Here is a 14,478-nt window from a genome sequence, read left to right as displayed (position 1 = left end):
GGTTATATAAATAAAATTGAATTGAAAAATTGAATTGAATTGAATAGAATAGAAATAAAATTAAATACAACGGAATTGAACTGAACTGAACTACAGCCCTCTTTAAACTTAAGTGGGCCAGTGAAAGTCTGCATTTCTGTAAGTGTAAAGAATTGTAATTACACACTTAACATATCTTAAGATAATAATAAAAAGTGCAATTCATCTTTTCGTTTTTCTACATGATAAAGAAGGGCTCCTTTGGTACATAAAAAAAACGCTGTCAGTCCATTTGTTTGGGCTTGTAAATTGTAGGAAATAAATGTGTAAAATTACACATTGCTCATTGGTCAGAATGTCCTGTAATTATAAAAGAGAAGGGTTTTGCTAATTGACAAACAAAACACAACTGTATAAGTTATAAATGTGTTAAAAAAATGTAAACAGTGAAAAAATTCAAATCAATACTTTACGCGATCTAACCCCCTTTTTTTTTTTTTTTTTTTTTACATTTACAGTAACTTTAAGGGTTTAAAAATAGCAACAACAATAAAAAATCACACTCATCTTCATTCACCAGCAATTTCTTCTTTCGGCTCTTCCACAAATCTCTGCAGTGATTGCACGGTGGAACTGTGCATACATTTTTAATAACTACCCCACATACAGCATCTAATTTCATTGGTACACTTGCACATGAATTTATGGTAGTTTAGGTAGGTCATTCCAAAAATTTTAGATGAACTTGTCACATTTCTTCAATTTTTAAGCTGACTGGGCTGCTTGTGTCTGTTCATCCACATCCCAGATTGACTTTGGGGCACCTCAAGTCTAAATATTATCAGAAATGTGCTCAACCTCATTCCAAGCATTATATATTCACTTCAGAACAGATGCAAAAAGCCTTCAAATCAAACTTTAGATGGAACTGTTCCCACTGAATAATACATGTTTGCCTAAAGTGAGGGCTTATGAATAAGGTATGAATCCTCCCTGTAATGATCATTTGTGCAGAATATCATATAGTACAGTCCATAACATGTTAATAAACAAACAGCATTTAGAGATAATATATTTTAAGGTGTAAATACTTGCTGTGAAAAGGTATTTGCCCCCTTTCTGATTTGTTAGGGTTTTTTTTTTTTTTTTGCATATTTGTCAGGCTTATATTTCAGATCATCAAATAAATTTTAATATCAGACAAAGATAACTTGAGACAATACAAAATCCAATTTTTGAATGGCTTTGTATCCATTTCCAGACTGAAAATGACTTTCTCAGCTGCCCTTGAGTTTCTTTAGGTCGTGGCATAACGTGTTGGGTTTTGAGATTATTTAGCCTACTTCACTTTGTCACTATTAAGTGATTTTTTGATTCAACAGGTCTGGCAGTAATCAGGCCTAGGTGAAGTTAGTGAAACTGAACTTAGCTTGTGACAAATGTGACAAGTATGAAATAAGAAATTTTCACAGCACTAAAACCTTCTAGTTTAGAAATGTGTTTATTTAGTTCATCTGTATCACAAGTCATACAAGTGAGCCCTGTGCTTGCTCTGTCACAGTAACAAAGAACTATAACACCCAGAAACTGCACATGGACCCATCACAGAGACAGTGTGCCACAGAGTTCCACTTTTAAGACATCCATACCTTTCCCTTAACCCACACAGCTCAGTGCATTTGTCATTTGTGCTTATTGCCATTCAATTAACCTCCACAGGCCTGCAGCAGCCTTGGCCACAACCTACTGGAACATTGTAAAAGGTTTTGTTATACATTGTGTCCTTACCGCTTCAATTCCCACTAAAGCCTTGGGAAACAATGAGGTGATGAAAAGTGTCTGTGAACTACTCAGTTAATGCTAATAATATGATATATGATTCTGGATTTGTGAAACAATGGCCATCCCAGAGGTGCAAAATCTGAATCTGAGACATTCAAGACTGTATTGACCCTCATGTGAGTGACTCCACAGAAATGCCTGACCTCTCCAGATATTCAATGCAATTCAAACTTTATTTTTTCTGTCATAAATGAAAAACAACCTTTGCTGTGGAGGGCTTTGTGGTAGGTTTTTGGCAGGTTTAGCTCCTTAGCCAGAGAAGCTGAACTTTGTTAGAATTTCCTTCAGTGTATGCAAACAGAATTTGAACCTGCTAGGTGGTCCAGCTTGGGGTAGTTTGAATAAATAGACATCTGAGATGTTTATTATATAGTAATGCATCGTGCTCATGAAATCGGCAGCTACAGTAAAGCATACTAACACGGGACTAACACAGCAGGAAAAGAATCAGTATTTGTTTATACTGACTGATGAAGGTCTATCAGGAAGTAAGGTGTGGACATAGACCATATCACAAATTCATTGTGTTTCAGAAGTGTTACTTATATTTACAGCTCATTTCTGCAGGGCAACCTGCTTGTGACAAATAAAGCTTGATGATACTGATACTGATACTCATTTACAGCTGTTTAATGTTCAATGTTTTTAATGCATATGCATCTTAATATTTGATTATTTTAAACTAACATCTTGTTTATAGTAAATACTTCTTTATGTCTCCTCCTTGCAGGTTGAGGTGTGGATGTCCATATGTCCCAGTCTCACAATATGACCACAATATCTGTAGGACACCAACTGCTGGATTGAGTGATTATAATTCCGTGGTCAAAGGTCAAGGTCATTGTAAGCAAAAACTGCAACATGCTACATGAGCGTGGAAATGCATGTGTTTAAATGTTAAAGGTGGATGTGATGTAGTTACTAAAATCCATGTTTCTCAGGTTATCTTGGTTAAAGGAAAGAAGAGCTATTAAAGGCATTTATCAACAAATTGATATGATGAAAGAAAGAAAGATAGGAAAACTAAAATGTTCAGTTTATGTTTACATACTTGTTTACTATTGGACTGTTTGTCTGTGCTGCTGAATTGGCTATTTAAATCTTCATTTTATCAGAGAACACAATGTTGGATAGCTGTGGAGTTATTTTTCTGTCAAAAGTCAGAAATGAAATTATTTTCTCAAATTGATAGAAAAATAATTCCATAGATCACTTGTATCTTTAGTTTAACATTTTGGTTCAAATTCAATTAACGAAATTCTTGGGATATGTGAATTTTTTTGCTTAAAGATTTACAGAACTTCAAGTAAATGGTAGAGAAGATAAACTATAAAAATATGGAGTTATCCGTAATGGGGTTTATGGAAAGACAATAAAATAGACACGTTTCTTCCTGTTAAAGAGAAGTTTTTCCTTCCCACGGTCCTTAACGTAAAAAGGGCCTCGCTGTTGTGATTTGTTGATAAATAATAAAACTGAGTTAACTTGAACTGAATTAGCATAATAGTTACACAAAAATACCTGTAGATGACCAGGTTGTGAACATTGTTGTCAGCTTATTATTGTAAATAAAAAAACAAAGAAACACACTAAACACATCTCAAACATAACTGAGATGTCTCCAAAAGAATTTCACGTTACGGCTTTCATTTAGAAATATGCTGGCCTTTGTAGGAAAAATAAATCATTTTATTCATTTTATTTTGAAAATGTAGGTGCGTGATGTCATCAGAGTGCGACAACATCCACGTTGATAAGTCATTAGCAATTTCATCTGCGACTGAAAAGGGACTTTTACCGTTTGAATACAGCCGTGAAAATGTTGTTTTTACAGAAGTGTCTGACACTCAGTTATTCTTCGAGCACTGCGCGAGCGGTCAGCCGCTCTCTTTGGTCTCACCGTAACCGTTCAGTTTTGCGCAGACTCTGTGCTGTGGCTCACTGTCCAACCACAGCCGGGACAGGCGGGACAGGGCTGCTCTCTTCACAGGACAACATAGGTTTTCGTCTTCTGTCACCCGCTTACAGGTGCACACCTCGTTTCGGTAGTTACCGAGGACTCTCAATTTCACGGAATGTCAGCAGTGAGGCATTGGGACAGATTCAGTCAACACACTATCACCTCGTTTACACGTGCAAGGTAGCGCACGCACACTGTGTTGAGGTAGTTTTTGTTTACTTTTTCTTTTAAAGTCATGTATATGACACGCAGACTGTGTCCTGTTCGCAGGTTTGCTCCACCAGATCCATGCAGAAGATCTCTAAGCTGGCTTACCACAAAGGTGTCGTCATAGTCACGTGTTCAGGATGCAAGAATCGCCACATCATAGCCGATAACCTCAAATGGTTCACCGACTTGGAAGGGAAAAGGTTGGTAGTGCCGTGGACTCCTCACTGATTCAAAACAACATCCCGAGGGTGTAATTGGGTCCTTTAATCTGGCAGTATTTGCGGTTCATGTGATTAGAGCGTCTGATCTAATAATAAAACAATGCTAAGCATCCCAGAATAATTTTGAAGCAGTCTTCTCTGCTGCAAGAAGGAGGGGATGATTTAACTTAGCCTTAAACATGAATTTCATTCTTGATGTTTTTTGCCCAACAGTGTACAGTACAAAGTCTCTGTAGGGTAATTTTAACGTTTTTAATATTAAGTTATTTTCTTGTGTGCAGTAAAGATATTTTTTGGTACAGACAAATATATATAAGATTCCATACAAAGTGAGTGTAAAATAATAATTAAAAACAAATCAGTCGAAAAGATTTAGTTTTCTCCCTGGAGTGGCTCTGTTGTGTAGTGGTTAAATATTTTGCCTTACATGTATAAGATACTGGAAGACAGACAAACAGAGCCTCAGAGTGGCTCTGTTGGTGGAGGGAAGGGCATCCAGCACAAAATCTGTGCCAAATCAATGTGGATCCGTCCGCTGTAGGAACCACTTGAGAAGCATCCATCTACTAGTATCTACTATTCCTTGGAGTTACTGTATATAGAGCCAGTACCTGACAATCATTTGTCTGCCTGAAAAAGCACCATGAATCAGCATTAACTGCATGACTGTATCGCCTTATATTACTTTAGTGGTATGTATAAACACCAATATAATTGTAAAACTATTAGATTAACCTGGTGAGTTTATTAGTCAGTAATTAGTAATGTCTGATTTATTTATTTATTTTTTTACTTTTAATACCGACTCTTACGTGTTGTTTAACATAACAGCAACATCATAAAATATTATCTGCGACGTGTCTGAATCGCAGCAGGTAATTGATATCTCTGTTTCAGCCAACGACTGCTGCTGCAGTATATTTCAGTATAATTTTCAGTGTTGGTCTTTTGCTTCAGAAACATTGAGGAAATCCTCGCTGCCAAAGGAGAGACAGTGAAGAGGGTTGAAGGAGGTGCTGCTCTGGAGATAGTGATGGATCAGTCCACAGAAGACAAGCCACAGTGTGCTGAAGACACAGAGGAGTCTAGCAGTGATCCAGAAAAACGATAACGCTCTGCTTGTACTGTAATGTTTATACTGTAAAATTGCTATATTTAATTTATTAATAAAATCGCATTTTTTGAAATTTCTTTGATTTTTTTCATCGTGCATTTTGATCATTTTAGTGTACATGATAAGCTTTCAAAAGAAGGTGCTGGAAGTATAAATCCAACAACTAACTGTAGTTGAAGCAAGAATAGTTTTTAATTAAATAATAAAATAACTATCTCGAACTGTATGTAATGTGTGTATAGGAAAACATCGAAGTTATTATTATTTTTGTTGTTGTTGTTATTTATTTAAAAAAAAAACATTATTGCGCTCCAAATGACCCTGTGGGCGTTCCGTTGGGAACGACTAATCTCGCGACATCTCGCATTGTCGCGTACAGTAAACGTGTAAACATATATGACAAGTAGTTCTCAGCTAAGCTAGCTATATTTTGCAGTCTATAGAATTGACTGCAATGGACACTGCAGGAGCCCAGGACGAGGCGGACAGGCCCCGCCATCGGCCTTTCCTGATCGGTGTCAGCGGAGGAACGGCCAGCGGCAAGGTCCGTCATGTTTAGGGCTTGTATGTGATTTAGCATCCCGGCTAGCTTTGCGTACTCTGCTATTGGCGCCAATATTAGCGTTTATCAACCTGACAAAAACAAATGTCACACTCACTTACCCGGGAAATACGTATGTTGGTCATAATTACATGTCTGCTGTGTTCATTTTATACTATATTTGTGACCTGGTGGCCCAAGACTTGTCCAGCTAACTAGCCGCTGTAATGAAACTGTCAGTTCTTTATAGACCTGGAGTCAGCTAATAAATACCGAGGTCACTGATACAACGTTTCACTTCAGACTGTTGCTCTGGACATCAACTAAAACAGAATTTAATACAATCAAAGGCATTACCGACAACAAAAGTCGATTTTTATTTATTTATTTACAGTCGACCGTCTGTGCAAAGATCATGGAGCTCCTGGGTCAGAACAAGGTGGACCACCGCCAGAGGAAGGTGGCAATTATAAGCCAGGACTGCTTCTACAGGGTCCTGACTCCAGATCAAAAAGCCAAAGCGATCAAAGGCCAGTACAACTTCGATCACCCAGGTAGGCTCATGCTACAAGTAGGATTTTTTCCCCTCTGCCAAATCTGATCACAACAGACCCAGTCGGTGTATTTGTAAGATCACTCTAATAGAGGTATAGGAGAGTTAAAAACCTACCTGTATTGTAAAATAGCATGCATATATATTTTGTTATGCTGTTTTAAGGGTGTTGTTAATTATAAAAGACATCCAGATATTGTTACTGGATGATCTAACATCTGTAGTAAATATAAAAGTCCTGTGGAGGAAAAAAAAAAAGTAAAAAACAATCAGGAGCAAAAAACCACAGAAACAGAAAATTCAAAGTCTGACATGATGAATTGCAATGCTTAGATTTTATTTAGAGTTTGGGATTGCTATTTCTGAGCAGGTGACAATATATGGGCTGGAAGCAGTGCTTTAGTTAAGTACACTTGTGTTAACACGTGTGGGTTTAGTGGGTAATGCTGAACATGGGCTCTGTGAAATTATGCTCCTTACATGCCTCGTATTATGTACTTCACATATTTATTGATTTAATCATGTTTTTGCTGTTTTATACAGTGAATTAGACACATAAGGCTAGTCCTTCAGTGTTTCGGTTTAATGTCTTTCAGAGGCATTTGATAATGAGTTAATGTACCAAACGTTGAAGGATATCGTGGAGGGGAGGGTAGTCGAAGTGCCAACATATGACTTTGTCACCCATTCCAGGTAGGAAGGAAGCTCTTTGTGGTTCTAAGCCCTGATATTCTTTATAAAAAAATAAAGTCCTCTGTCCTCACCTCATTTATTGTGTTTATAGGCAGGAAGAGAGGATCACAGTTTACCCAGCGGACGTAGTCCTCTTTGAGGGGATCCTCGTTTTCTACCCACAGAAAGTGCGCGACATGTTTCACATGAAGCTGTTTGTGGACACAGATTCAGACGTCAGACTGTCTCGCAGAGGTATCGGTGACTCCCTTACACATGTGAAAACCAAACCAAAAATTTATGTTATTAAAAAATTTTTTTTTTTTATGTTTCTTAAGATTTCAAAACTTTCAAAATAACATGAACAAAATAACTTTCATTTACCAGTCTTTGTTGATTTTCTATTAATTTCTAAGTTTAAGATGTCAAACTGTGCTATTTGTTGGGATTATTGTGGTTTGGTAACAATACGATGATCTAATCCATAAAAAGCTTTATCATCAGAGGCCAAAAATAGAAAACTTGCCAGCAGAACTAAGGGGGCTCATTTTGTTGGCTGACTGGCCAGGTCAGGCCCAAATGTGTATTTGGCTGAGCATTCAACCCTTACATCAGAATCAATTAGCTGAAAAGCTGGCATATCTTGCTGTGGTGCAGTGAACAGTATTTGAAAGTCATGTCCTAAAGAAATGGGGTGAAAAGATCCAACAAAAGCCTGACACAGGATCTGGCCCTTCAATAGATCTGTCACTGAAGCTTCATCAGAAATGGTCTCAGTGGAAGGGTGGCTGTCAAGAAGCCGTTGTTAAGGAGGGGAAACGGGAAGAAAAAGGCTGAGGTATACCAAATAACAGAAAAACTACACTGTAAATCAGTGGCAACAGGTCTTAAGGCGTGATGAATCTGAATTTCTAAATTTTAGGTTTAGATGGCTGTCTATATACAGAGGAGGTCAGGAGAGCGTTTAGTCATCTGCCCATTACAGCGGAGGCTCTGTCATGGTTTAAGGCTGCATTTCGACCAGTGGCTTTGGGGATCTTGTCAAAATTAGGAATTATGAACACAGAAAGTTGCAGTCAGAAGTTGATTGAACATACAGAACCATCTGGAAAATGTGTGATATAAAGCAGCTTGAGTTTTTATCATGACGATGATCTCAAACAAACTATTAATGCAGCAAAAACACAGATGGATTAAAAAACAATCATACAATGGAACATTATAGGTCATGGATTGGCCTCCCCAGTGTCCTGATCTGGACATTACTGAAGCATTGTGGGATCCTCCTGACAGAGAGCAGAACAAAAGGCAGCCAACACCCAAAGAAGCCTGGAGCACTATTCCTGCAGGCTACTTACAGAAATGACAAGAGCGAGACCTGTGTTCATCAGAACTAATATTCCAAATCACTAGAACTCAATTTTTCTTTATATACGGGTATTTCCATGCAAGTTTGAATCAATTACTGTACCCATTTCCTATTTTTTTTCTAGCAAAATATAAAGAAACTGAGGATGACTCACAAATTTTGTACCATAGTAATATTAATAGATATTACAGACAGTGAAATGAAGAGAACACAAATATGGGAAAGTCCAGTTGTTCTTGATGGCATCATCACTTGTCTTTGGGATTCAGTTTTTGGTCTAATCTTTATATGCTGCATCACATTTTTACAGTTGATATTACTTCATATCCTACTTTTTTCTTTTTTTTTCTCCTCCTGTAGTTCTGCGAGACATGAGCAGAGGGAGAGATCTCGAGCAGATTCTCAGTCAGTATACAACATTTGTGAAGCCAGCTTTTGAAGAGTTTTGTTTGCCTGTAAGTGTGGTGGTCAGCCCCGATTATGCGCTTATTTGTTCAGCATCTTATTCTGTTAAGCAGACACACATTACATTTGTTTCTAAAGACATTTTGTTCTTCCCAGACTAAGAAGTATGCAGATGTCATCATTCCAAGAGGAGTCGACAATATGGGTGAGTGCTTTTTCCTTAAGAAAATAAATACATTTCAGCATTTTCTTGCTCTCTGTAGAGTCAAAAAAACCCAGAAAAACCCCCAACTCGTTTTTTTCTGATTTCCATCAGTGGCCATTAACCTCATTGTGCAGCACATCCAAGATATTTTAAACGGCGAAATCTGCAAATGGCAGCGTGGATCCGTGAACGGCCAAGCACGTGCTCTTAAACGGGTCCTGTCTGAGCAAGGTGACCTACAGAACGGATCCGCTAACGCCCCAGGAAAGAGGGTCCTCCTGGAGCCCAGCAGTCGGCCTCACTGAGACTGTATAGATTTGAATCGATTGGCTTTGAGCTTTAATCGCTGCTACAGATTGTATTTAATTTTTTTTTTCTTCTAAATGTGAAGTGTGTTGGACACGCTCTGCATTATTTTAAAATATTACCCATAATCACATGTTGCAGGGATTTAGTGCTGCAACGTCTTTCCCATTTAACTGCAGTTATTGGTGCATTAACAGACTCTTGAATATGTTTTTTGTTTTTAAACAAGCAGTCTTCCATGATGCTTTAATTTGTTTTTTTTCTTTCAGTGTTAAGTCCAGTCATGTGACCTGTGTCTGCGACTGGAGGTCTTATAATTGAGGGTAGGAAGTGTTTCTGTACAGTAGATGCTGACCTATAGTCATGCTTTTGCACTTGGAGTGACCCTACTGTTAAACTGAGTCATGCTTCTTTATTGCTTTCAGATTAATATATTGAAATGATAATGCAGATGTCTTGTACGTTTCTCTTTTAAATCAAGTCAGAGCCAGATGTGTTGCACCTAGTTTCATATCGAGCACATCCTTAATTATTTAATAATGGATCTATGCCTTAATTTGTTTACTTCCACTCGTTATTTGTGTACGACAATAAACGGAAACTGTTAAACTTTATTCAAGTGTCAGTCGATTTGAGAAAAGGAGGGTGGGGTGGAATGGGGGTGGTGGATCTTGTGACCAACACAGTGTGTATAGAAAGAGCCGTTTGCTTTATTGGAGTTTGAGAGCACAGTGTGAAGTGTTGGTTTTATCCCCAAAAAGGAATAAAAAAAAATGATTTTACTACAGCACATTTTTGGAATGACACACACACACAAGTCACAGAGGACTTCAGTCACACACAGTCTTTCACACACTAACATGACCGGGACGTGACTGTGATTGCCTGATGGTTTCTCTACACTTGAACACGGCACTCGATGATTCAGAATGATGTACACAGATCACAGCATCTTTAGTTATTTATCTTCTTGTGTTTTTGCTTTGCTTATCTTTTTTTTTTCTTTCAAGTGCACGTGTATGGCACTTGGGAGAAGCGGAGCTCTTCTCATAAGCATAAACATCCTTTTTAAGAACAAAAGGAGCACTGTATATAATACATTTCATAACCATACATGATTCTTACACAAAAATGTTGCAAAACAGGTTTCCAGTCTATCATGGCCATCCTCTCCTCTAAGTCCAAATCTCCCACCTCCCAGCCTCGTGCCCACAGCGAGCCCTCGGGGGTCTGCGGCCCGCCCGTAGATGTCACAGTTTGTGTCAGGCTGCCGTTTGAGGGGAACTCGAGTAGGGAGAGGGCTGAAGAAAACCAATAGATGGCACATACATGAGGAAGAGGAAGGAGCGGCTTGAGAGTAATGGACCATTCAGCTCACACACTCACACACTCGCGCAGCAGCTCCACTCTAAAACAGAAAGCCCAGGGAGCAGACTGGTCATTTCCGTAGTGTCTCCCTGTGATTCTTCCCCTCCTTGGCACCGGTCTACCTGTTGTCTCGCCGCAGCCACAGAATGTCTCCAATAATCCCAATTATAATCTCCCCGAGCAGTAGAGCTCTTTGTAAACCTCGATGACGCTTCAGTTGTCTGTAGTTTGTTCTCAACCCCCTCCCCCCACCCACAATGAGTCTCCCATCAGCCTCTGCGGGTAGCTTCCGTTCGTCTCTCTTTCAGTCTGTAGTAAAGTGGAGTTAGTGTCATGAAGCACAGTTGGAGGTCAGTGTTGGAGGCCCTCCTCCCCTCCGCGGGCCCTAGGTCTTCTCCTCGCGGTCCGTCTTGCGTCTCGAGATGTTTCTGGGTTTTATCTTCAGCGACAGCTCCCAGAGGGCCTCCTCGGCCAGGTGATCGCTGAAGTCGTTGAAGAACGAGACGATGTCTTCGTTGCGCTTCAGCTCATAATGCCTGAGATGAGGAGAGGTAATTCATTACTGAGAAAGCAAAGCAGTCTGTGTGAAGATGACAGCCATGTTTTATGACATTAAAATTTAATGGAGAACAAAGCAGGAACACATTAGCGTTCCTTCCAGTGGCAAACGATGATGACATTTATTGCTGCGATTGATGTGTTCAGTGGCTTCTTATTAAATCATACTTATTCCGATGGACCTACACTTGTTGGAAGCGCCGCATACTGTCCAGAATGTTGAACTGCTGCCAGCGTTTGGAGAAATTGACCTTCCCATCGATCAGGTCAGGGTTCCCCAGGTGGACGAAGGTCAGGTCCTGGAGGATGAGACCCCTGTGGAGAAGAGTGGAAGGAATAAATGAACCAGTTGTGGGTAGACGCCCATCTCGATGAGTCATGCGCATTTACTCACAAGTACGGGATGCACGGGGGCTCCACTTCAGCCAGTGCAGCTCTGTATGCCCTGAAGGAGGAGGAGCTGTCGATCAGCGTGCAATACTCCTCCAATCCCTGAGGGAGAAGATGTGGGGATGTTTATTAAATTAAATAACAGCTGTGATACCCGAGGAGATTTTTAATTTCTCTTCCTAAATTCGCAATCGTTTCACCTCTGAGGTCTGCTTCTGCCACTCCAACCTCCTGATGGGGGCCGAGTCCAAAGCAGACAGTATTGCCAAGTAGGAGTTGAAGTTATTCAACTTTCTTAAGTGCTGTAATAAAAATAAATATGACTGTTAAATGCTGTTAAACAGGGAAACTCCTGATGATTTGTAAGGTTTGTAAGACTTAAACCAACCTTCATTATCTTAATGAACTTGAGAAGCAGCTTTTCTCTGTCTTGAGCTTTCTCTTGCTGAATTATCAAAGAGCGAACCCTGCAAGGAGACAGAGAGAGACACGGTGGGGTGTCGGCGTTCATTGAGGCGAGATGGTATGAGACGAAAGCCACAGAATTTAATTATAGGGGAGGAGATGTTGAGTTAAGCGTTACAGTGTCTGATGAGGTTTGTGTTTAGTTTTTTTTTGTCATACCAATAGCTCATGTTGTTAAAGTGCTCTGTGAACTGAGTCAGGTTCGGACTCTTCTCCTCATTCTGCTCCTTGGCCCAAAGTAGAACTTCGGGAATCTGAAGGAAAACACAGAGGAGAGCAGAGCACAAAGTTGGGATTGATTATGTGTCAAAGCACAAATGATCGGCAGATCGGTGAAAGATTTAACGCAGCAACGAAGGCACCGTACCTCAATTTTATAAAAAAGTTCAGCGTCGAGAAGTGTGAGCTGATCGGCGATCTCGTGACTGCGAAAGTCGTGAAGAGTTCCAGGCCTGATGAAAAACACACAAATCATTAGATGGAGTCTGAAACTGAAGCGACACAACCTCCTACTTTCCCATCTGTCCCGAAGAGCAAAAAAGCCTTACAAACACAACAACAGTCATCTCGAGGTGCTTTATGCTGTAAGGTAAAGACCCAACAATCAGACAACCACTTTGACCAAACTCTTGGTGACAGCGGGAAGGAAAAACTCCCTTTTAACTGGAAGAAACTGCATTTATGGCAATTGCTATATGTCAAGGCACATCCCCACAGGAAGTGACTAGCAGAGACAAAAGAAAGTCAATGACATTCACATGTCCACAGGCAAAAAACACTACGTGTCATGTGTAGTGGGTGGGTACCAAATGAAACTTTCCTCAACTTCAAGGGGGATAGTTGAAATGGCTGCCAATTAGATCGCAGGATACCAATGATTGACAGGTGACAGGGTGGCAAATATACAACACACACAAAGCAGAACCGCCAAAACTGTAGTTCTAGCATAAAAGATGGATGTAGTGGGTGCTGCTATACGTCGTGTGGATGAGTGGCGTAATGGCAGCCCTCCCTGAACCTGAGTCTGTTTCTGCTGGAGGTTTCTTCCTGTTTAAAGGGAGTTTTTCCTTCCTTTTGTCACCAAGTACTTGCTCATAGGGGGTCACCTGATTGTTGTGACTTTCCCCGTATTATTGTAGGGTCTGTACCTTACAATATAAAGCGCCTTCAGGTGCTGTATGAATAAAATAAAACTGAACTGAAGACTGTTGCAGGGTTCCTGGGTTCAACTTTGCCTCAGTGTTACTGCAGAGTCCAGAATCAATGGGTGACCTCACTGCGGCTATGTCCATCATTTATATACAGGCTATGATTCAATTCATTCCAAAACACTTTACAAAACAATTTAAATGGAAACTGTGGTGCACTGTTGTGGCACACAGCTGAGCCACTAACTCGGCCTTTTTAATATAGCGGATTGATACATAGTGCACACATAGCTGCTGATTGGGTAACCCTTTTGATACAGCTACCAAATGAGAGAAAACAAGCCATTGCACAATCTTTCACACCACTTGAGGGACACGTTGTTTAATCCAGAAACCACAGAAAAACTGTGCACCGCTTTCCGATTTTTATTTGTGTCCTTGATCGTCCCCGCCTGGCTTCACTCCTGTTAGCGCTGTCACTGTCCACCTATCCTGTGCCAAACTGTCAGTGCTTCAACCTTCCACTGCTCATTAGAATTCATTTACCTGGACTGTCTGATCATCTTCACTTTCATCACAATTACTAAGCTATTTCTTATATTACCTCAAACTGGTCGACTGATTATTAATTAGTACAGAGAAATTATTTTAATACAGCACCCTGTGTCGATAAAATAGCTGCTTAATGAAGTTAAAATGGAATCTGATATTAAGATACATCTCAGTACACAACGCTTTACTCCCCAAATGTTTAACTGCAGCCATGATATCATCTGGGAATCATTAAATTGGTTTAAGATTCTATGACTGCAGTCTTGTGGTTTCTGATTGCAAGTCTGCCAGGCACTGAATCCAGCCCTGCTTGTTATCCTTAAAGGTACAGAGCTATAAGAGAAGCACTGCATTTTTCCGTCATCCCCATCCCCATGCACGCCTCAAAAAGACTTGACTTGAAACTCCCACAGTACCTTGCAGAGACCCCTCGTGCCGCGAGGGGCTTGAGTGAGTTAGTGTAACGCAGCAGCTTCTTTTGCTCCACCTTATCCAGGATATTCTTGCGGAGCACACGGGCGAGACTGAGTTCGCCATTACACACTAGTGTGAACACCAGGTCCATGAGCTGTTTCAAAATGTCCTCGGTCAGCTCTACCAAGCTGGAAGACACAGAAGGG

General features: G+C 40.0%; 3 protein-coding genes across 10 annotated transcripts in view; 2 read left to right on the top strand and 1 right to left on the bottom strand.

The window, feature by feature from the left end:
* Positions 1 to 3,550: 3,550 nt before the first annotated feature.
* dnlz (DNL-type zinc finger) lies at positions 3,551 to 5,399 on the top strand. The gene is made up of 3 exons (XM_026176904.1): positions 3,551 to 3,961; positions 4,052 to 4,191; positions 5,170 to 5,399. The coding sequence occupies exons 1-3, from the start codon at positions 3,641 to 3,643 to the stop codon at positions 5,321 to 5,323; spliced, it is 615 nt and encodes a 204-aa protein (XP_026032689.1). The 5' UTR covers positions 3,551 to 3,640; the 3' UTR covers positions 5,324 to 5,399.
* Positions 5,400 to 5,666: 267 nt separating this feature from the next.
* uck1 (uridine-cytidine kinase 1) lies at positions 5,667 to 9,991 on the top strand. Its single transcript, XM_026173411.1, has 7 exons — positions 5,667 to 5,870; positions 6,262 to 6,421; positions 7,017 to 7,113; positions 7,205 to 7,347; positions 8,822 to 8,916; positions 9,023 to 9,071; positions 9,183 to 9,991. The coding sequence occupies exons 1-7, from the start codon at positions 5,781 to 5,783 to the stop codon at positions 9,374 to 9,376; spliced, it is 828 nt and encodes a 275-aa protein (XP_026029196.1). The 5' UTR covers positions 5,667 to 5,780; the 3' UTR covers positions 9,377 to 9,991.
* Positions 9,992 to 10,065: 74 nt separating this feature from the next.
* Positions 10,066 to 14,478, bottom strand: part of rapgef1b (Rap guanine nucleotide exchange factor (GEF) 1b) — a 46,656-nt gene continuing 42,243 nt past the window's right edge. For all 8 annotated transcript variants that reach the window (XM_026173405.1, XM_026173403.1, XM_026173406.1 and 5 more), the window contains 8 exons: positions 14,275 to 14,460; positions 12,526 to 12,610; positions 12,318 to 12,412; positions 12,082 to 12,160; positions 11,894 to 11,995; positions 11,698 to 11,795; positions 11,490 to 11,618; positions 10,066 to 11,281 (listed from right to left, as the gene is read on the bottom strand). In XM_026173405.1, the coding sequence (XP_026029190.1) occupies positions 11,131 to 11,281; positions 11,490 to 11,618; positions 11,698 to 11,795; positions 11,894 to 11,995; positions 12,082 to 12,160; positions 12,318 to 12,412; positions 12,526 to 12,610; positions 14,275 to 14,460 (925 nt within the window). In that variant the 3' untranslated portion in view covers positions 10,066 to 11,130. The remainder of the gene's footprint in view (positions 11,282 to 11,489; positions 11,619 to 11,697; positions 11,796 to 11,893; positions 11,996 to 12,081; positions 12,161 to 12,317; positions 12,413 to 12,525; positions 12,611 to 14,274; positions 14,461 to 14,478) is intronic.

This window comes from Astatotilapia calliptera, chromosome 7, assembly GCF_900246225.1.
Source record: "Astatotilapia calliptera chromosome 7, fAstCal1.2, whole genome shotgun sequence".
Lineage (NCBI taxonomy): Eukaryota > Metazoa > Chordata > Actinopteri > Cichliformes > Cichlidae > Astatotilapia > Astatotilapia calliptera.
This window is presented reverse-complemented; position numbering and strand designations above follow the sequence as displayed.